The 23,020-nt window shown below is 39.3% G+C and overlaps 1 protein-coding gene across 1 annotated transcript in view; it reads left to right on the forward strand.

The window, feature by feature from the left end:
• LOC120533083 (inactive ubiquitin carboxyl-terminal hydrolase 53-like) overlaps positions 1 to 20,680 on the forward strand; it is a 134,786-nt gene extending 114,106 nt beyond the window's left edge. The window contains exons 15-18 of the mRNA XM_039759738.1: positions 6,769 to 6,817; positions 11,069 to 11,961; positions 17,021 to 17,108; positions 19,336 to 20,680. Coding sequence (XP_039615672.1) covers positions 6,769 to 6,817; positions 11,069 to 11,961; positions 17,021 to 17,097 — 1,019 coding nt within the window. The 3' untranslated portion in view covers positions 17,098 to 17,108; positions 19,336 to 20,680. The remainder of the gene's footprint in view (positions 1 to 6,768; positions 6,818 to 11,068; positions 11,962 to 17,020; positions 17,109 to 19,335) is intronic.
• The last annotated feature ends 2,340 nt before the right edge of the window (positions 20,681 to 23,020 follow it).

Raw genomic sequence — 23,020 nt, forward strand, 5'->3', positions numbered from 1 at the left:
AGTTTGATTTTGGTCTCATCTGACCAGAAGACCTTTTTTCCACTTGGCATCATAATCTTTAATAAGCATTCTGGCAAAGCTCAAACGAGCCTTAATGTGCCCTTTCTTGAGAAGTGCGACCCTCCCGAACAAGCCACAATTGTGGAGCGCTTGTCAAATTGTTGTCACATGCACACAATGACCACTCTTTGCCATCAAATCCTGTAACTCCTTCAGAGTGCCCATTGGCCTCTTGGTAGCCTCTCTTACCAGTTTCCTCTTTGCTCTTTCATCCAGTTTGGAGGGATGGCCAGATCCAGGGAGGGTCCTAGTAGTACTAAACACTTGCCACTTGGACTTTACTGGGCTCCTTGGGACTGATAAAGCCTTTGAGTTTTTTTGTTTTCATCTCCTGCCTTATGTCTGTCCACAACTCTATCCCTGAGATCTTTTGAAAGTGGCCTGCCACCCATAGTCAGTTGTTTGCTGTCAGTTGCAGTACCAAGCAAGGGAATGAATGGATCAGGAACAGCTTCACTAATCACACAGATTAAAACTGGTCACAAGTGGAAGGAAGACAGTAACAGCAATGGAAATGGTGGGCACTGACACCTGAGTGAGTTTAGGTGGGGGGTGACCCTTTATTAATCTCAGTATTTTATTTTTTAAATTCTTCTGATCTGTAGCTGTGATATCTTTCACTTGGATGTTAGAGATTGTATTGAGTAAGTAAAGCTGGAAAAAAATATTGGATTGTGTGTTTACATTTAAGGGTGTAAAGCAAAAAAAAAAATGGAAATATTTCGAAGGGGGGATTCTTTTCTATACCCACTGTATAGGTTTTATGAGTCATTATATATAACTAGCCGTGACTGAACATCGTGCTGTCCATGGAGAGATGGCTGCAGTATTGGATGGATGCAAGATGTAAGCGCACAGGACAGACGAGAAAATGGCTCAATAATTTGTACACTTACATGCTTCTATATGAATGCCTGTAACGTGTTATATACTGTATAGAGTACACGGCATACTTCTATGCTTGTGTAACTCCGTACTAAAAATTAAAATGCCACCTTATCCACAATATTTTGAGTAAACCCTCTTGTCAGTGTTTACTCGCAGTCACTAACTACCAAAAATATCGTGTGTAAGAAGTGTTGACAGCGCAAAGAAACGCGTTATATTTGCGGCACATGTGCTTCTGAGTCTGCCCACCACCACCACCCCATGTTAGATAAGATTTCTGCAGAGAACACTAAATTTAATTATTCTGCAATGCTTGCCTTTTAAAATGCATTTGGCTAATCAGATTGTGTAGACATGCATGTGCACACAGGCTTAAGGCAAGGCGGCAAAAACCTTGGGTGATGGTGAAAATGCATTTGGATTTCATTTAAAATTATTACAAAAAGAGTTGCAATGCACTTATCGTAATGAACCATTATCGGTGCTCATTATAGTCTCCGTATTTCAAAATAGTTCTTAGAGCCAACAAAACTTGAAATGATATTAACTAAATTCTCGAAAACGCATTTCAAAGTCACAAAGCAATGCTCTTCTGTGTTCCACGAAGAAAATAAATGAGAAAAGCCCGCTAAAGTAGCCAGTGTTCTTGCCTCAAGATCTGTCACTTGACGTCAGTGATGTTTTATTTATCGTTTGGAATATTTTGGCAGCACGTCCTTGACAACGTGTTAAGCTCGTCCATACTCATGTTTCTTCCACAACGTGGCCCCCCGTGCTCGGTCGTATTTAGACTCCTTGTTAGCTTTGAGCCAAGACTCTGCTTTCTCTCAGCATATCTCCTTGCATGGATCTCTGGATTAGCCAGGCGAAAAAAAAAAGTCTATTTATGTAATGCTCATCAGGCTGCCAGCGACAGAGTACGTGTGCTTTAGGTTTTCACAGGAGGTCATCTATATGTCAGTCCTTTAGTCAGTACCAATAAATTTTAAATGACACCACTAGTGACTTGCAGTTAAAATAAATCATCGGTAACAGTGTGAAATGTTCTTACAAAGTAGAGCATGCAGCCACGTGCTTAAAAATTCGAGCTGATGCCGACAATGTCTATCTGGTCCAATTAAGATATGCAGTTGCTCAGTGCTTAACTGCTTAAATTTACAAGTCATTTTTTTTGCCCTTTGCAATTATTAGTTTTTCTTACAAAGGAAAAACCTCCTTAGCAATGCGAGTGTCCAGCTTTAGTTGCTTATGCCAAGTAAAGTAAAACCTTGTGGCTTATGAGCTTCTTTTAATGATGTGCTAACTGCCAGATTAACCTTGTGGATCAGATGTGTGAAGTTGTTTGAAAATCCCGTAATGCAGACCTCGGAATTTCTTCTTGTTTATTTTAGTGTAGTGTTCGGAAGTTCTCTATGGGTCTTCATTCATATGAAATAATAATGCCGGTTACACCATTTATTAAGGGGATGCTGCAATCAAGGTCTGTGCATATACTGTGCTTGTAGGGCGCCTTGAAAAGTATTTAACCCCCTCAGTGTTTGTCTCATTTTATTGTATTACAGTCTGGAATTAAAATGGACTTTCATTTGGATCTTATGTAATGGGCGTAACAATATAGTCCAAATTGTTGAGGTGGAGTGAAGATAAAATATCTTGTAAATGTCTCGCCCCAGTGCTTTTTTTATATAATAGAGAGAGAAGACTTTTTTCAAGAGATTTTTTTCCAAGCCCCGCAAGACAACAACAACATTTATTTATACGGCACATTTTCATACAAATAATGTAGCTCAAAGTGCTTTACATGATGAAGAAAGAGAAAAGAGACAAAGTAAGAGTTAAAATCAGAGAACACTAATTAACATAGAATAAAAGTAAGGTCCGATGGCAAGAAGGAGGAGAGAAAAAACACAAAAAAAAACTCTGGGCGGCTGGAGAAAAAATAAAATGTGCAGGGGATCCAGGCCACGAGACCACCCAGCCCCCTCTAGGCATTCTACCTCACATAAATGATCAGTCCTCATTGTATTCAGGGTTCTCATGGAAGGACTTGATGATGACGGTCACGTGGACTTCTGGCCTTTAATCCATCAAATGCCATGAGATTTTTTAAAATCCCATCCATCAACCAAATTCCACCACGCCAACGGTCCTCTCGCCTTTCATTGGTGTGAATGCTTTTGACAGACACACTTCCTGCCCTCTCAGGTCTTATAAGTTTTAACGTTTTCCTCACTTTAAGTTCTCAATTAAAGAAAACGTATTATGTCCAAATCTTATTGAAGAATTTCATCCCGAAGGGTTATCAACAGAAGCAATGAGAACGCGGGCAATCCAAGCACCGAGAAACGATGACGTCAAACAAATTAACGGCAAAAATGTTGATTAGTTACATGGAAAATTGGTTAAATGCATATCAATAGACTCTGCTGAAACAGTCGGTGGTGGTGATGCGGAAGATGAAAACATCAACTTACAATGTCATGAAGAATATCTACAACCGTTAACACCCTCCAGTCTTCCACCACACAAATTACTGTAGAAAGAAGGATGTATCCAAGAAAGGTAATTTAGTACATCTTCTACGGATAACATTAGAATTCAAAAAAGTTGTTTTATTTAATAGAGAGAAAGAAATGAAATTCAACCATGACCAGTTATACGTTGCGTTGTCACGATGAAAGTCCAAACACAGAATCAAATTCAGTGCGATATTGACGAAAATGTAATTCAAAAAATTGCTTTTACTGAAGTTTTACAGTAAAAGTGTAAGTTTAAAAAGTATTTACGTGTTAATTTCAAAGCCAAACAGAACTAAATCGTATTACACAACAAATAACTCTAACGCAACATGAAACATAATTTACTTTAAAATTAATAAGTTTTACTATTTTTTTTTACTATGGTTAATAGATAGATAGATAGATAACTTTATTAATCCCAAGGGGAAATTCACATAATCCAGCAGCAGTATACTGATACAAAGAAACAATATTAAATTAAATAGTAATAAAAATGAAAAGAATTAAAATAAAATTAATGTTCGCATTTACTCGCTGTAATGTAAAAGATTTAGCTCTATTATGCATAAGTAACAATTCCCATGAAAATAACAATCTGTTTAAATTGTACATCCGCATCCCCATACGCGAGTGGCAGAACCACAAAGAGGCTAGTGAGTAGCACAGGCCCGGGGTGTTGGCGAGCGAAGCGTGCAGGGGGCAAAGCCGCCTAGTGTGTATGTGTATGTATATATGTGTATATATATAAAGAAAAGTGAGAAGTTGAGAGTGCATATGTAATAATTCTCTTTGCTATGAAACCCCTAAATAAGATCTGGTCCAACCAGTTCACCACAGAATTTACATAATAAGTTGATTTGGGGTTCACTTGTATGCAGTCAAAGTGTCACATGATCTGTCACACGAAGTCTGTTCTGAGAGACCCCTGACTGCAACACTCCAAATAGGTCAGAGGAGTATGGATCAGGATTGGGTTATGAAAAAAATATCCTAAACTTTGAATATCTCACGGAACACCATTAAATCTATGAGAACAAAATGAAAAGAATATGGCACCACTGCAAACCTGGCAAGAGAAGGCCGGCCATCAAAACTCACAGACTAGGCATTAATCGAGAGATGCAACAAAGACCGTTTGCCCTTGAGGGATGGGCAAATAACTCCGCGCCTAGGTGTGCTAAGCTAATAGAGACATTCAGCAAGAGACATGAAGCTGGAAAGGTGGAGGAGCTACAAGGTATTGATTTGGGGGGTGAATACCTATGCACACTCAGGACTTCTGTTTTTATTTTTTTTATTGTTTGTATCTCAATCAAAAATATTTTGCACTTTCAAAGTGGTAGGCATGTTTTTTGTAAATCAAATGGTGTTAACCCATTGTAATCCATTTTCCATGTTGTAATGTGACAGACACCTAGGGGGACTGAATACTTTTGCAAGGCACTGTGTGATAAATAATGAACCCGTTCAAAATTCAAAAAGAAATGTATTAGAAAGCAGTGGTTTTATTATCAACAGTAAGTCTGTCAGAAATCTAAAGAAACTGTTAAATAACTTTTATTTTGACCGGTGACACGACTGAAAGTCTGCATTTAAGCATGGCACCTCATAAAGTGCATGCCTAGGAGAACATGTGCTGTAAATATAATGTGATTCTTGCACTGTTCATGCATTTAACAAACAACACATTTGGTAGATAATTTCTGTTTACTCAATAGGTGGCAGAATATCCATGTACTGCTGACTTGACAGTTGGGACAAGTTGGACATTTTTGTTGTAGCCATCCATATCAGTGCCAGAGCCTACAGGCTCCACATCATCCAATCGATTGTCAGCATCTTGAATTACAGTCAGTATCACTGAAATATTCATCTTGCTTGTTTCACAACATCTGTAGCTTTATAACTTTTTCACAAAGACATAAATGTCTATTTATAATACTACAGTATATTCCGTAAGCTGTTGTGTCTAAAAGGAAAAAATCCAATGGCTAACCACTAGATGGCACTGTAGTAGGTAAGTGAGATGTGGCTTTAAAGCTTGTCAGCAAACTGGCTGCCTCTGTAGTTGGGTGTAAACTGATATATGAGTTACATTGTGTGTCGCGCCCTGACAGGCTCGGTGAGATACGACTTAACTTGTACCTCACATTCAAAGTGTTAAGATTTCCTGAATTGTGATCTAGCGCATTTCAGCTGGTAAACATTTTGAACAAAGCAATTAAAGTGGTTGCAGGTTCAAATCCCCATCATTGCCAAAAGAGATTATACTCTGCTGGGCCCTTAACCTTCAATTGCTCCAAGGGGGGCTGTACAATGGCTGACCCTGCACTCTGACCCCAAAGGGTATGTGAAAATGAACAAATTCATAATGCGAGAAATTGTATAAGGTGAAATAAAGAACAAAAAAAAGTGAATATTTATAGAATCCTTTTTTTTTATAATTAGGTTCAAAGGATATGTAGAATTTATTTTCATTTTGACTATAGAGGTTTTTATTTTTTTATCAATGGGAAAATGTTCCAGGTAAACGAACATTTATCTCTATAGTACCTTTTTTGAAAGCTTGCATATTATAATCTTCTCTCTTGACTTCTCACTACATACAAGATACAGTAAATCCTCACTATGTATGGATTCCGTTACTGCAGTTCCTCAGTATCCTCGTATGTCTGAACCTTTCTTAACCGGCGCTCCCTTTGTCGAGAGCGTTCCCATAAAGCCTGCTTCTCAGACTTTGTCATTTTGAGGCGCCTCCTGTCTGCTTTTATACGGCCCAGCTTTAAAGGTACTCCCCTAGCTCTGTGAGACACTTAAAAGACCATCACGCCATTAAAATCCATTCAACAGTAGTTCAGTTCCTCCTTCCAAATTGACTTCAATGCATTTCACTAACTTCTCAGATATTTCAGCAATTTTGCCAAACTCCCAGTCTGCCCGACAGATAGCCCATTATCTAGGAAACCATAGTCTTAAAGTGGCTTAAACTAAAGTGCTTAAAAATATTCCATCTGTGATGGGCAGCTATTTCCATAATTTGTTAGTTATATTTTGATCTCAATAAATTTAAACCTAACCCTTATTTCTTGGATAGCCCCGGGTTTTCATCCATCACGTTTGCAGTATGAAGGTGTTTCCTGGAAAGGTCAACATCTTTTATAAGGATCCATGGGGGGGGCGTTGGTTGTCAATTTTCCCACTGTTATGAAAGTAATGTAAGGATGGCTATTTTATCTGTAAGCTATAATATACATTTTAAAATATATACTGTATATGATTTTTTTTTCTTTTTGCAAACTAGGCAGGCAAGAATTGGAAAGTACTGACACGGATCTCTACAATATGGAGAGGTAAACATTTTGACATTCAGAAGATCGTGTATTTTGCTTTACACAATGTCTGCCTTTATTAGTCTCAATATAATTTACATAATATTCATGAATTCATAATTTTTCATTTGGTTTATGTTAATAGATTTATTCAAATACTTTTATGAAATGAGTATATTATCCTCAATTTTAAATGGTTCATATAAATTTATCATTTAAGCATCTTCCAAAAATAAACTTTTAAAACTATTATTTTAAGAGTTTAAATGCCAAGTGAAGTATGATACTATGCATGAGCTTTTTAAACAGTAAGACAAGTGGTAGCTGGGACGTCCATCTGAGAAGAAGCTGGCATTTTCCAGCAAGCAGTCTTTTTGCTGTCAGATATGGGAGGGTAGAAGTTTATTGAGGAAACTGGAATAGTTTATACAAGTGCCTGTTAAATCAGCTTGGGATTTCTTGAAATTGTACTTTTATTTCTGAAACAAAAATAAGTTCTGATATTATTAAATAACCCAAAACCCTGGCGACCCGAGATCCTGGGTGCCTCCAAACTCAGTCTGCAGTAGGCTGGTGCCCTGCCCGGGGTTTGTTTCCTGCCTGTGTTGGCTGGGATTGGCTCCAGCAGACCCCCGTGATCCTGTAGTTAGGATATAGTGGTTTGGATAATGGATGGATGGATTATTAAATAACTCCCATGGCCTGTGGCATCTGTAGCTCATCTAAGAATTGATTATGTATTATAAATTTGTTTGCTTCTCTGAGGACATGTGCCAGATATTCCTGTTGTCTTATGCCGTGTTCCATTTGAAGTTGGAGTTTGCGAGGTCCTAGTCAGAGTTTTCTACTCGTACATCTCCTTAAGTTGGGTTTCCAACTCGGAGCTGGTCAGCCAAGTCCGAGTTTGTCCAACTTCAGATCATGACGTCAACCCAAAATGGCGATGTACATCATCTACTGTTTATTAGCACTTATTTCTCATTAAATCAGTCGTACACACAGTAATGTCCAACTTCTGTCTATGGACATGTTGCTATGGTGTTAGGATATAGAAAATAAACGATAATAATGTGTTGTTAACAACTTTTATTCCAATGGAGCAATCACAACAACTGTTTGCCTGGATGCATCCATGTTGATTTTCCAAATGTTTTACTGCAATGCAAACAACTTGGCTGTGATGTCATTCCCAGCTCTGACATCTGACCTCTGAGGTAAAAGGAAATGCAGCATTAGTTAGTAAGTACAGTAGTCTGTTGCCATAACATCACCCAGACGTCCTCACTGCCAGTGCCTAAGGGCCACAGATGATACTCTTGATTCCATATAAAGACATTGTGCTGTTCTTTGGGCTTCTTTCTGTCATTTTTATTTGGGAGTGTAAGCTGGTATTAAAAAGAAACGCATGGTTTTCTTCAGCAAATTGATTTCTTTGTCTTAATATCTCCACCATAGAAACTGGTTAAGAGGCATTGTGCCTCATTTCTCAAAAAACATTTCCATGGAGTGTGTGCCACCTGCTAGGTACAGAGATAAAACTGCCTCTTCTTATTCTTTGTCTGCAAACAAATTAGATCAGTACAATGCAGTGCACCTCATTCAAATAAATTACTTTTTTGTAACGAACCACCGTGTTTCCCCCGAAAATAAGACAGGGTCTTATATTAATTTTTCCTCCAAAAGACGCACTAGGGCTTATTTTCAGGGGATGTCTTGTTTTTCCATGAACAGAAATCTACATTTCTCTCTATTATAAAAAAAAAATCTTGGAAGGAGACGATATGTGATTTTCTCTGAGACACTTTAACAACCCGCAAGACAAGGCAGTGAGACAAAAGGACAGCTGCTGTACAGGCTTTTAAATGATCGACACGCAGCACGACAAGCAGAGCACGCAGCTCGGCAGCAGTAAGACAACATCTGATCCGAACGCGTCCCCTTAGCGTGCGTTCAGCCCCCCCCCCCTTCACAATGCGAGCAGCAGAGATGCAAAGTGGCTGGCGGGCAGTGCGCCCCCGGGGGGTGGGCAAGTGAAGCTAGCCGGGGCACAACCCCCTAGTATTCTGGAACAGAAATCTACATTTATTCAAATACAGTCATGTCATCATCTTGAACATCATCATAACTCTCCAAACCCCAAATTCCATTATGAATTTCTTGCGACTCCATTTCCTTTGGAACAATTGGCCCCAATCTCTCATGTCTAGCAATAGGGCTTTCCTTAAATGAGCACCTCCTGTCCATGTAGCCTGCTTGTAGTGCATCCGGATATCCAACTTCTTCTCTTTGCAGAAAGCAGTAAGATTTTTGCCCTGGGACTCCTCCACAATTACTTTTTGTTACTCGACAGAATAGCTCTATCTTTTTGCACTCATCTTGTCGTTTGGGTCAAAATACCGGTATTATTTCCTGTTCATCTGTGTACATGCGGTAGTGGTAGGCATTTATCGCTCATCCAAAGGCACCTGCGCGGGATTGTAACTAGGGCTTATTTTTGAGGTAGGTCTTATTTTCGGGGAAACACGGTATATTTCAAAGCACAATAAAATCAGAAAGTGTAAATTTTGACCCTTAGTAGGGGGACACCTTGGCAGTGATTCAGTGTGCACAGATTTTTGTAACCGTGGGAAGAAAGAGCGCAGTATGTTTAGAACGTATATAAAATGGTTTTGATGCTTTGAAAAATTTTTTGAAGGTAGGCCGTGTACATGCATATAAATTCAAAAACAATTTGGGGAAATGACACAAGCCCCAGTTCAGGTTGAAATCTATATATCAAAAATGGGAAGCCTCTGTCTGCTTTAATACACTTTACTCAATGCTGTGTCTCCAAATATTTTTGTCATATTTCAATTGCACTGCTATATTATATTGAGGATTACTTGTGTTCTCCTCTGTATATTGTATTGTATTGTATTGACCCCATTTTTTTATTTTATTTTTTTTTTGGACACCCACTGCACGTCAAACTTACTTGGAAAGGGGTCTCTCTTTGAGCTGCCTTTCCCAAGGTTTCTTCCACTTTTTTCCCTACAAGGTTTTTTTCTTTTTTGGGGGAGTTTTTCCTTGTCGTCTTAGAGCACGGGTGTCATACTCCAGTCCTGGAGGGCTGCAGTGGCTGCTGGTTTTCTTTCTCACCCTTTTCCTAATCAGTGTCCAGTTTTCACTGCTAATTAACTTCTTTTCCCTCTATTTTAATAGCCCTGTTTTTAAGGATTAAGTCTTCTGAATTGATTCTTTTCTTCATTGAATGACAACCAAAAAGAAGTGAAACGAGCCAACAGATGACCAGCTAAATTGGGGCTTCAAACTCCAAGCAGTTCCTTAATGAGAAGCTGATTCTTGCTGTTAATTAAACCCGTTATTCAATTGCATGGCTTCTTGCTGCTCTCTTTCTGCCACAGCAGACATTTCCAAAACTGTTGATATTCTGTTTCTTTTTCCTAAGAACTCCTAAAATGTTTTGGTAACCTGAGGGATCGACCTTACTGAGACCTTCATCTTTATTTTCAGATTTTGTTTGATGGGTACAGGTGAGCTGGTCATGTCCTGCTTGTTTTATGTCTCATTACTGTCTGGCTGCTAATTAAGGAAAAAACAACTAAGGGGCCTGAGTCAAGCTAATTAAAGCTAAGGCTAAAGAAGTTAATTAATTAGCATTAAAAACTGGTCACTAATTAAGAAGATGGTTAGAATGAAAACCTGCAGCCACTGCGGCCCTCCAGGACTGGAGTTCGATGCCCCTGTCTTAGAGAGTCAAGGCTGGGGGCTGACAAAAGGCAGGGCCTGTTAAAGCTCATTGTGGCACTTGTGTGATTTTGGGCTTTATAAAAATAAGTTGTATTGTATATAAATTGTTATCAAAATAATATTTATTTGATCATATGATCATTAAGAAAAGTATTGTTAGTGGTGTTTAATAAAATGACTGCAGTAAAATAAGCATAACCATCTACTGTATGTGGTAAAGCAGCAGTTTAACAGAGGGACACAGTTTAGCCAAATAAAAAACAATTAGAAAGATTAGATGGGGGAATAAAAATTGTTACAGCTACATTTTTAAAAATCTGTTTATTTTTAAAATAAAAACAATTTCCTCAGAAGCTTCTTTCAAAACAGAAGCCCTGTCTTTGGTTTAATGCTAGCTGTTTTGTGATTTAACTATTTATACAGAATAAACAGTCGAGTTTAGCCATCTTCTTGTGCTCATCAAAATATTTTCCCTTCCTTTGGTTTTGGTTATCTAATGTTTACCTTTTTTATTTTTTAAAGATTCACATTTATACCTGAAAATAAAGGAAGGATAAATAGTTCAGATGGAGACCCAGGCTTTTCAGAGCAAGTAAGCATAGATGCAAAGAAGTCTGATGGAAGTGCAGGAATTGTCGGACGTGTCATTCCATCTCTAAGCAACCTGGAGAAGACAAGTGCCGTCGATTGGAACAGTTCGTCAAAAGTACAAGACTACTTATCAGAAATAAGGACACAAACACTTCCAGTTGCCCCCCCGCACAAGACGATCATGTTGAAGTCTGATCTTCAGTATGAAGAAATGGCTAATTCTAGTACTCTCGCATACAATCGTAATCATGGTGGGCCAAACGAAATTAATAGATATCAACAGAATGACAACAGTGATTCATCTCAATCCATCTACCAAAATGTGCCACCACCACTACCTCCAAAGAGATACCAGTCACTGCTGCATTCAGAGGATACCTGGCAAGCATACGGTAGGAGACCTGCTTCAGACCCTCGGTTAATGAATACTTATAATCCAAGAAGATTTCCAAACACATCCCCTTCTAAAACAAACAATCTGCGAACTGATGAAGCTGCAGAAGTCAAGGCGAGCACATTAAAAAACTGCACATCTACTTTTCCTGACCAGAGAAGCAGGGATCTGCCTACAAGTGTGACAAATGACTCCAGTGAAGGTGTTCTACTTACCACATATTTTTCTGTTGATAACTGCATGACAGACACTTACAGAATGAAATATCACCATCAGAAGTCTCCGTTTTATGGCATGGGTACTAAAGGAGGCAGTAGTCAACCAGAAGAACAGATGTCATCATCCGCAAATTTCTTGATGGTCAGAAACCGAACTGGCCTATCTGAGGCTCTAAAATCTCCAGAAATAACAAAGACCCAAGCTGAAACAGGTAATGTTAAGTACAGACAACCTCCCTGAATTATAATCTTCTGTTTGGTTTAGTGCTTGAAGTTGGCCGACTCTCACCGGTACTCCGTACCAACACTTCTACATTTTACTATTCAGAGTATTGTCCCCCTTTTTTCATTCATAATGGCACTTCTCACAATCTCCTGGTACTGTTATACCACACATGCCGACCTGCCACCATCTGTAACTCTATTGCCTGCCATTTAAGGCGGGTATCCCCTACCCTCATTCTAACCCCTAATGTTAAAGTTTCTCTTTTTCCCTGCTTTTAAATACAATTTTAACCCTAATTTTACGGTTTAGAGATGGGTGGGTGATTAGGTCTATTTTTTAAGGGGTGGGTATTTCTAAGATAGATTATAACCTGCTTTCAGACCTGTTTATTTACCTTTTTTAGACTCTTTATAAACCTATTTATACCTTTAGTAAAAGGATCATTTAGGGGGGAGTATTTATTTATAACGAGGGGTGGTTTTAATACTAGTGACATGTTTCTAAGTAAAATTGTTTTTTTACGGGCGGAGTGTGCCAGCGCCTTTGTCCTTTGGGACAGTCATCCTCTACTAACCCTAACCCTAATTTCTGTAAGCTGACATCTTTACCCCTGCCTGACATCTTTACCCCTTACACAAGTCTGCTTATGTTATATAACTGCTTCTCCCATTGTGCTTGTGGCAAGTATGAATGTCTATTTTAAAGTTAGACTGATTAGGAGAGGACAACAAGAATAAAACTTTAGGACTTTTTCTCCCAAGGGGGAAATTTGGCTTTTCACAGGAGCTCTTTAAATAACAACATTTATTTCTATCGCACATTTTCGAACAAACAATGTAGCTCAAAGTGCTTTACGTGATGAAGAAAGAGAAAAAAGACAAAATAAATAAGAATTAAAATAAGGGAACACTAATTAACATAGAATAAAAGTAAGGTCCGATGGCCAGGGAGGACAGAAAATAACAAAACAAAAACAAAAAACTCCAGATGTCTGGAGACAAAAAATCAAATCTGCAAGGGTTCTGAGGCCACGAGACCTCAGTCTCAATCAGTTGTCATGGTCTTCATGGTTCTCATGGAAGAACTTGATGATCACGTGGACTTCTGGCCTTTAATCCATAAATGTTGGGACATCACGGTGCTTTGATCAGGTGGTGGTTGCGCAGATCGCCACCTCAGAAAACAGGAAAAAGAACAGAAGAGAGAGTAGGGGTCAGTACGGATTTTGGAGCCTCCATGAATAATAATGATAATTAATTGAATATACAGAGCATCAGATTTAAACTAAAATGAAGCTATGAGAAAGCCATGTTAAAGTAATGTGTTTTCAGCCGTTTTTTAAAGTGCTCCACTGTATCAGCCTGGTAAATTCCTATTGGCAGGCTATTCCAGATTTTAGGTGCATAACAGCAGAAGGCCGTCTGCCCGCCTCACCACTTTCTTTTAAGTTTAGCTCTTGGAATTCTAAGCAGAAACTCATTTGAAGATCTAATGTTACAACTACATAACTGAAGAAATATATAAATGTAAGTGCCGAGGTAGAGGAAAAGCAACAATCAAATTGAGATGAAATACATACAGGTAGCCGGCAGCTTCAGCAAGTGAGCGCCTCCCTGTCAGAACTGTTAGCAACGAGCCTGTTGATGTAGCTAATGGTACCTACAACGTTGGTGTTCATGAGCAGGTCAGACTGTTGATTAAGTGCTCTTTACAAAATAAATGCCTAACCATTAAAGGTTTTAAAAAAAGAAAAAGGAAAAAAGCTGAGCTGAAGTCAATTTTGGTGCCATCACCAAAATGATTTGAATAATTGGAATTTATATTGTGAGCATTTAGGCCTGTTAATACTTGACACATCAGCGTTGCTGTGAGGGTTCAGAAAGTTGTACCTGCACGAACCTGTAGGCATCTACTGCCCCTTGTGCTGCACATGTAAACATTGGCTTGTTCGAGGAAAAGTTGTGTAAAGCGTTGTTACCCACACCTGTACAACCTAATATCAAAAGAATACAGAGATAGACAGTTGTGCAGAAATTCATGGGGAGAAATCGTCCAGACACTGGGCAACGATGAAAGGTCACGTACATAACGCTTGACCTATAAACACACTAGCGTGTGCATCCTCCATGTGTGACTGTGCCTACAGCTGTCTGCGCCTGACTTTCTCTTGGTATCTTTTAGTAGAAATTCCAAATGTCATATGATTTGTGTATTATCACTTAAGCTGTATGCCAACATGGAGAGTTCATTTTTCTAAATTATATATATAACAGTTTTAGAACACCTCAGTTTTTATGGAACTGCACGCAGTTTAATGTCTAGTTCCAACATAGCCGGGAGGTATGTTTTGGGTCATTGCTGCCAGATGAACCCCGTGACCTTCTAGACGCAGACCACAAAACTACGAAATTCTGCAGTAACCCTTGTGATTCAGAAAGGCTGTCACTCTGTGCAAGTCACAAACTCTTCCTCCAGCAGAAAGAACCCCAGACCATCACACTTCCTCCTTCATTTTGACAGTTTGTGTCACACACTAAGGTACATACAAACACCCTGCGTGATGGATTGAAGATTTCAAATTTGGATTCATCTTTCCATAGGACATTGTTGTTGTCTGCAGTAGTCCACAGCCGGTGTTTCACGGCCCTGTTTTGTCCTTTAAGGAATGGCTTTCTTCCTGCCACTTGCACCGTCAGACCTGCAGCACAGAGTCTCGTCTTCACAGTAAAAGCTGACACTTGCTTTTCTTGACTTCCACTGTTAAGCTGTGCTTGAAGCTGTTGTGCTGTGAGGTGGTGACCTTCAGAAACTTGTCTTCTGATTTGCTTGTGACGTTTGGGCCTGCCAGATCTCTTCCTTTCAGGGTGTCATCCAGTTTCCAATTGCTTTTGGATTGTATAGGGCACCGCACTGGACTGAGTGACACATGATTTTATTTGTATTTTTTTGCAATTTCTCTAAATGAAAGGTCTACACTTCTAAGAGTAATAATGTTCAGTCTCATTTCACTTGTGAATTGCTTTTCTTTCTTTCTTTCTTTCTTTCTTTCTTTCTTTCTTTCTTTCTTTCTTTCTTTCTACTTCAGAGGGTGTAGTAACAAAGTCTGTTCCAACTCTACTTTAAGACAGACTGAGGATTTTTAAGTAATCAACACAAGTTGGGACACCTGTGCAAATTGTTTGCTTCAATGTGCAAGGCTTCATTTACTTGAGTTGCTGCAGAACATCTGTGGGTTGTAACCTGTTAGTTCTTCACCGGAGAAGGCCCATATGTAATATTCTGAAATTTACTTTTTCCGTTTTTTCCTAACCTAAATTATTAATTTAAACCTCTTGTGGGTTTCTGCTTACCTTTTCACCATTTTAGGTCATTCATTGCATTTCAGCTGATTAAACTTTGAAGAAAAGCTGAGGATTTAAAAAAAAAAACAAAAAAAAAAAAAAAACAACTTTTGACCGGTAGTGTATATGTGTGGGTAAGAAGATTCACACACATTGTGTCCCTCTTTCAGTATGTCATGTGCATACAGCTATCCGTTTTATATTGTTTGGGCAATGAGAAAAATGACGACCAAAAAATACTCGGACACACACAAACCAACACCCTGAAGACCACCACAATTTTTTTCCACTTCAGTAACAGACTTGGTTATGTTATCTGTTTTTAGGTGCATGTTTATCTGCTTAATTTATCACATTTGGCACTAAAATATTACATTAACACACAATAGTGTTCCGCAGTGAGCAAGTTCAAGTATTACATGTGTGAGATATGCAGTGCAGTGGTGTTTAACAAAGTAAATAAGAAATGTATTGAAACAAAACACTTAGGCATGCTGGTCTGGGTTGGAATAAAAGTGCTAAAGATAAAGAAATCCAAACCAGGGGTTTATTGAAGAAAACTATGAGGAACAAGTAGGGAAGAGGAAGTAACACCAAAACAAAATCTCAGATTTTTTACTCAGACTGGCTAAACGGCAGTTTCGGTGATAACTGATTGGTGACTTTGCTTCCTCATCTTAAAGTATACTTTTTTTTCCTCTCTCTCTTTGCATTTTCATCTGTTTGTATGCTCCTGTGGGTGGCGTGATGGCACAGTGGTTAGCAGTGCTGCCTCTTGAATCCAACATCCCATGTTTGAATCCTGTGGCCAGTATTTGTCTGTGCTGCGAAGATTTAGTTGTTGCTGAATGGCACATAGTTAATCAGACTTTTTTGGTCTGTGGTGGGCTGGCACCCTGCCCAGGGTTTGTTTCCTACCTTGTGTTGGCTGGGATTGACTCCAGCAGACCCCCGTGACCCTGTAGTTAGGATATAGCGGGTTGGATAATGGATGGATGGATGGAAGTTTTAGGTCATCAGCATTTGAAAGCAACTTAAAATGTCTCTTAATAGTAGATGGTGTAGTAAACGGTGTCCTGAGATTTTTCAGGAAAGGCATTTTGTGGTAAGGAGGTCATGATTACTATTCATGGTGCAAGAGAGCACTGATGTGTTGCATTTGATTAACTGTACATGTAATAATAATAATAACAACTGGGGCTCAGGAGTGTTAGGATCATCTGGAGTCATCAGAGGGAACTCTGGACAATCAGAACCAGGACTTCTACACAGTAGAATGTGAACTTCCCTTTGGGATTAATAAAGTATCTATCTATCTGTCTATCTGTCTATCTGTCTGTCTGTCTGTCTGTCTGTCTGTAATCCCAGAAGAGTCAGCTGTGCTTGAATTTGGAAGGACAGTAACAAACACTGAGCGACTCTTTCGCAAAGTGGGCCAACCGCCCCCTGTGGTAGTCAGGATGGGTAGGCCATGAAGGCCGGTAAGCCTTGTTGTGTACTTTTTTGCTTACGCTTTTTATCATTACCTTCCCTTTTGTAACAAAACTCATTCGTATTTATCTGTTTGGACCTTATTTTTGATGTAGGAATGGCGTGTGAGCGCCCCCTATTGTTCATACATTTATATCTACAAGAAGTCAACGTATGAATTCTGTTCTTTTGATTCTGAACTTAAAATATTTTTTTATTTTTTCTTATGTTCAGGTTATCCAGTTAACAAAACAGTTGCAAAGTGGAATCCAATAACCCCAAGGCTGCCAAGAGAGCCAAGTTACTGGTGAAAAGTGCTATGGTAAGAATGGCTTTTTAATTATTATTTTTGTTTGTTTTTTTTTTTGAAACCATTAAAACATTAAAATGTTAAATCCAGGGCACCTTGAGATGGTTATTCATGTGTGCTTTATTAATCCTGTGTATAAAGTAATGGGGTGGCACTCTCAAGCTACCCCAAAACCCAAGGAATTCTGAGGAAGCCAAAGAAATATAATTAAAAAGTGTTTATTAACAAAATAATAGCACCAAGAAGAGGAAAATGTACAGCTGTTTATATTACTCATCTATATTATGTGGCCAAGAAGAGTTTTCAAGCAGTACCAAGATAAAAAAAAAAAAAAAAGTTTGTGATAGATCGTAAGTCAGTGGTGACCAACGTCAGATAACACCAAGCAATATCAAAACGTCCATTAAAAAGTCTCGCGTTTCACATGTCACGTAATCCACAAGTGAAATTGTCCTGACATATACGCCAAACACGTGTGTTTTTACTAACATGCTAAATAAGTCAGGTTCCAGAACTAAAACGGAGTACATTCAGATGCAGATGAGCATTGGAATTGAAGAAACCCTAAAAACATCATTGGTGACGAGTTCAGCCCTGCAGCGGTTTATTCATTAGCTTACATTGCGTTTCATGTGATATGGTGGGCCTGAAGTGCAGTGCACAAAAAAGAAAATACCATATATACTCTCATAGAAGTTGGGTCTTGAAACCCGAAAAATCGATCATAAAATCAGACCCCGACTTATACCCCCAATCGACAATACAACACATCGAAGTTTGTTGCAGCAGCGCAGTTACCAATTTCTTTCGCCGCTTCAACGACTTTTATTTTAAAACCAGCTTCATATTTTCTTCTGATTGAACGCTCCATCGTAAATAAGGGATGCTCTTACAATAAAGGTGTATGAGGGTGTGAGATGCAGAAAAACACAAAACAGTGCAAACGTCGCTTTGGAATAGTGCGGGTATTACTGTGTGGTCACGTAGGAACAATAGAGAGAAAATAAAATGGCCGTGTGCTCCGTGGTTACTCTCCCCAGGTGGGTGTAGGCAGATCATAATCTCTTGGACCAATTACGTGAGTTTTCCGTATTCGACTTATACGACCGACATTATAAAATACCAGAAATTATGCGGTAAAATCAAGCCCCGACTTATCCACGGGAGAACTTAAACACGAGTACATATGGTAAATTATGCAAAAGCAAATCAGAAAACATAAAAACAAATTGCAGAACGCAAATTGAGAAACTGCAAATGCAAATCAGAAACGACAAATACAAATATAGCAGCGTGCAAACAAAAATGATTTATTTTTGCACATTCAGTTTGTTTTTTTGCTTTTTGATTTGTTTTTTACATGGTTTATTTTGTTTAGCAACAGTTCAAAGTTCACTGAGAGACGTGTACAGGAAATAATTAACAGTAAAAAAACAATAATAATAATTATAATGAGGAGGAGGAGAGTCTGCATTGTACTTTTTGAAATGTGGGATGATTCAACAAGCAGAGCCATTGACCCCCTTGTTCAGTTGCACAGACTGCCGCTAAATAATCCCGAGGTACTCGGGTTGTGGGTGTTAATTATAAACATAACGACAGGAGGCGGAGCTTCAGTTCAAGCGCTCGTTTGGGTACAAGTGCGTTTCATTTCGGTTCACGAGAGTGTTTTCCGGAAGTGACATTTTAAATGATGGTTTTTCTAAAAATTCACGTGTTTGTGATGTTGTGGGCATACAGCTGGACGATATGACTTGTGGATTATGTGACACGAATCATGTTGAGATTTTTTCTCGTGAACGTTTTGATATTGTTGGTCACCATATTATACTTGTATTCAGAAACTTCATGAAAACATGAGATTGAATGCTTTGCTCTGTCATCTCTACAAACTACATGGGGCAAGTAACATTAAAAAAAGTATTCTTGGCTGGAGCGTTCTTTTAATAATAATAACATTTGTTTGTAACGAATGGAGGAGAGTGGCATCCTCTGGCCCTTTGCTGTAATACGAGTGCAGCCTGATGTTTATGATCTGTCTTGGAGTCCCCACAGCGAAGGCTTCTGTTTTGCCACCGCCACATTTTTACAGCCTGAACATCTCCCTTTCAGAAGGTAGAAACCGCAGACTGATAGTTTGATGGGCACCTCGTGCATGAAACCTTTTAACTCTGCAGTGACCCTTCTAACGCTCTTAAATGACTTTATCTTTGTTTTTCTTTTTGTGTTTTTCTTTTAGATCAAATGCTGATGACCAGATTAAAGTGAATGAGGACACTGCACATTTGTATCTTCCCGTCTGGACAGTTCACCGTAGCTCAAGGGCAAGATTAGTGGCAGCGTGGTACTCGCTAGTATAGGGCAGGCCCGGTCACAAAGCTGCACTATTTCTAGTATTTCGTTTTTGACCCGTTTAGCGTAACTGAAAAGCGTTTTTACCATGAAGACGTTTCTACATATTTTAATACCGTTGGATTAACGTGCTAATTTAAGCAAAATCTGCTTCTTTCGTATCTGCGTACCAAGAGAAGAACGTCTTCTTTTTTTTTAAGGCTTGACGTTATTTCAGTTGTAAAGCCTCATGTAAGCAGTGCAGATTTTTCTAATGAACATACTTAAATGTTGGAATGAATTGCATAATCGGTTTAATTTCTACCCCGTGATTTTAAGGTGGAGTTTAAAATTTGAGAATAAGGTGAAAACTGGTTTACTATTCACCAAAAACCAAGAAGTGAAACTCTGTTAAAATGATAAAACCAGACTGTTGCTCTCATCCCCTGCAATGATTTGGGAATTTGCATTATAAAAAAAAAAAAAAAATGCGGAATACGTGGCATCAAAAATTGGATGGGGGGATGGGGACGACGGAAAACATCTCAAGGACCACAAAACTACTGGAAGACGAGGCCTTGCGACTTGACGCTGTCACCGGAGCCCTCTGCTGGTCTGCGGATTACGGCAGAGTTCATTCCTAACAGAGGAGGAGTGCTCAGTATGGCCAAGGTGACCCCATTTACATGTTTTCATTTGTTTTAACGTTACAAATACAAAAATGAGGCAGCTAAAGAAAAAAGGTGACAACTCTGGGCAGCAGTTAAAACTCCTCCAGTTAAGGCGGTGGCCACCATTTTACGTATTTCTAACTGGCGTCTAAAAACGACAAAACACTACGCGTCTGATCAATCAAAAAATAGCACACAATAAAAGTAACCGTTAAGGTCACAGTGCGTATGGGACTGAGGACGCCATTTCACGCCTCTGCGTAATCACTTTCGCCAAATGTAAAGTAACTAGGATATGGTTTATTTTTTTAACTTGTTATCGATATTTTTAATACACTCCCTTCACTTGCTGATTTTTATGCTCTTGTATACGGATTGTCAAGTATGACACTAACAATGTAAAAAACCTAAGTTGCTAGGAAGTGCCTTTCTGTACGATACCAGATCTGTAACTTATGTAAATGGCGATTTTTATGAGAGGAAAATGTTTAACATTTTATAGCAATAATGTACAAAGAAGGTTGCTTTTTGTAAATTTTGCATCTTATATATGATAACATATGAATAAATGTCAGAATCTGATGTCTGGTCTTTGTCCTCTTTTTCTTTGGTAGTAGCAATAGTGATGGGCGCCGAATTGTCATAAACATGGAAGTGGGTGAAAAAAAAACAAAACAAGAAAGGTAGAACAGCTGGGATGAGAACAGACCACTGTGCCCACCAAGGACCACATCAAGGTGAGTGCTGAAGGTTCTGAAAGTCCACACGTCTCTGGTGCTCTGTGGGAAGGAAAATGTTTGTGTGAACTTCCCTCCCTTTAGATTAGATGGGATCGACTTTATTAATCTTGGGGGGAATGCATATGGCAGCAGAAACATAATAATATATATATAAAAAAGTACTTTTTAAAAACCATGCGTATATTAAGTTAAAAAGTGTACTAAAAAGTAAAAAATAAGTCTCTCATACATCAGATAGATAGATAGATACTTTATTAATCCCAAGGGGAAATTCCCATACTCCAGCAGCAGGATACTGATTAAAAATAATATTAAATTAAAGAGTGATAACAATGCAGGTATAACAGACAATAACTTTGTATAATGTTAACGTTTACCGGGTGGAATTGAAGAGTCGCATAGTGTGGGGTCTCCTCAGTCTGTCAGTGGAGCAGGACGGTGACAGCAGTCTGTGGCTGAAGCTGCTCCTCTGTCTGGAGATGATCCTGTTCAGTGGATGCAGTGGATTCTCCATGATTGACAGGAGTCTGCTCAGTGCCCGTCGCTCTGCCACGGATGTCAAACTGTCCAGCTCCGTGCCTACAATAGAGCCTGCCTTCCTCACCAGTTTGTCCCTCTTTATGCTGCCTCCCAGCACACCACCGCGTAGAAGAGGGCGCCCGCCACAACCGTCTGGTAGAACATCTGCAGCATCTTATTGCAGATGTTGAATGACGCCAGCCTTCTAAGACAGTATAGTCGGCTCTGTCCTCTCTTACACAGAGCATCAGTATTGACATTGTACTAAAAAGTAAAAAATAAGTCTCTCATACATCTCTCGTAAAATAAAAGCGTGGGCGCTTTTGCTAAGATTTTAAGAAGTGTTTTTTGAATGTTGATTGATGAAAAGCTTTTATTTTACAAGTGATGTATGAAAGACTTATTTTTTACTTTTTAGTACACTTTTTAACTTAATATACGCATGGTTTTTAAAAGTATATATATATATATATATATATATATATATATATATATATATACATATTTATTTATACTGTATATATATAATATATATATAGCTGAATTGGGGGGTCAAGTAAAAGTGAGAGCGTTGGTCACGTTGCCCGATAGATTTTCTGTTTTACTGTTTTGCTCCAGCAGTTTTCTAATCGTGCTGTAACCCAGGGTGAGTTGTTCTCCCAGGTGGGCGGTACAAAGTTAAAATAAGCGTAGTAAAATGTAAGGATACTGACTCACAAGACAAATAGTATAGCCAGTTAATCAGAATAAATAAAAATAAACTGCTTAAAAAAATGAAAGGAACACTTGGAAAACCCATCAGATCTCAATGGGAAACAAAATCCTGCTGGCTGTCTGTACTGCTATGGACTGAGATGGTGGTGTGTGAGGAACGAAAGGATGGAAATGAAAACGATGAACTGACAAGAGAGACACCCCGAAAATCAAAGGGAACAAAATGATGTGGCAGGCAGGCAGGTGAGTCCATTTGGCCGAAATTTCATTGCAGCAACTCCAAATGGTACTCAGTAGTTTGTATGCAGCCAGCAGCCAGCACCCCCCACCCAGAAGGCCTGACTACGTCCTAATGAGACAACAGATGGTGTCCTGGGGGATCTCCTCCCAGATCTGGACCAGGGCATCACTGAGTTCCTGGACAGGCTGAAGTGTCGGATGGACTGAAACATAACATCCCACCCAGAGGTGTTCTGTTGGATTGAGGTCAGGCGAGTGAGAGTGTGTGTGTGTGTGTGTGTGTGTGCGAGTGTGTGTTTTGGGGGGCAGTCAATGGTATCGATTCCTTCTTCCTCTTGCCACATGAGGCTGGTCATTGTTGTGCACCTTGAGGAACCAGCATAGGGTCTGACAATGGGGGCCAAGGATTTCATCCCGATACCTAATGGCAGTCCTGCAGTGCCGTTGTCTTGCCTGTAGAGGTCTGTGTGCCCCTCCATGGATATACCTCTCCAGATATACCATCACTGACCCACCACCACACTGGTCATGTTGAACGATGTTACAGGCAGCATAACGTTCTTCACGGCTTCTCCAGACCCTTTCACGTGTCTCATGTGCTCAGGGTGAACCTGATCTCATCTGTGAAAACCACAGGGCACCAGTGCTGGTATTTTATGGCAAATGCCAGTCGAGCTCCACGGTGCCCACTAGAAGACGTTGGGCCCTC

Source organism: Polypterus senegalus, chromosome 7, assembly GCF_016835505.1.
Source record: "Polypterus senegalus isolate Bchr_013 chromosome 7, ASM1683550v1, whole genome shotgun sequence".
Classification (NCBI taxonomy): domain Eukaryota; kingdom Metazoa; phylum Chordata; class Cladistia; order Polypteriformes; family Polypteridae; genus Polypterus; species Polypterus senegalus.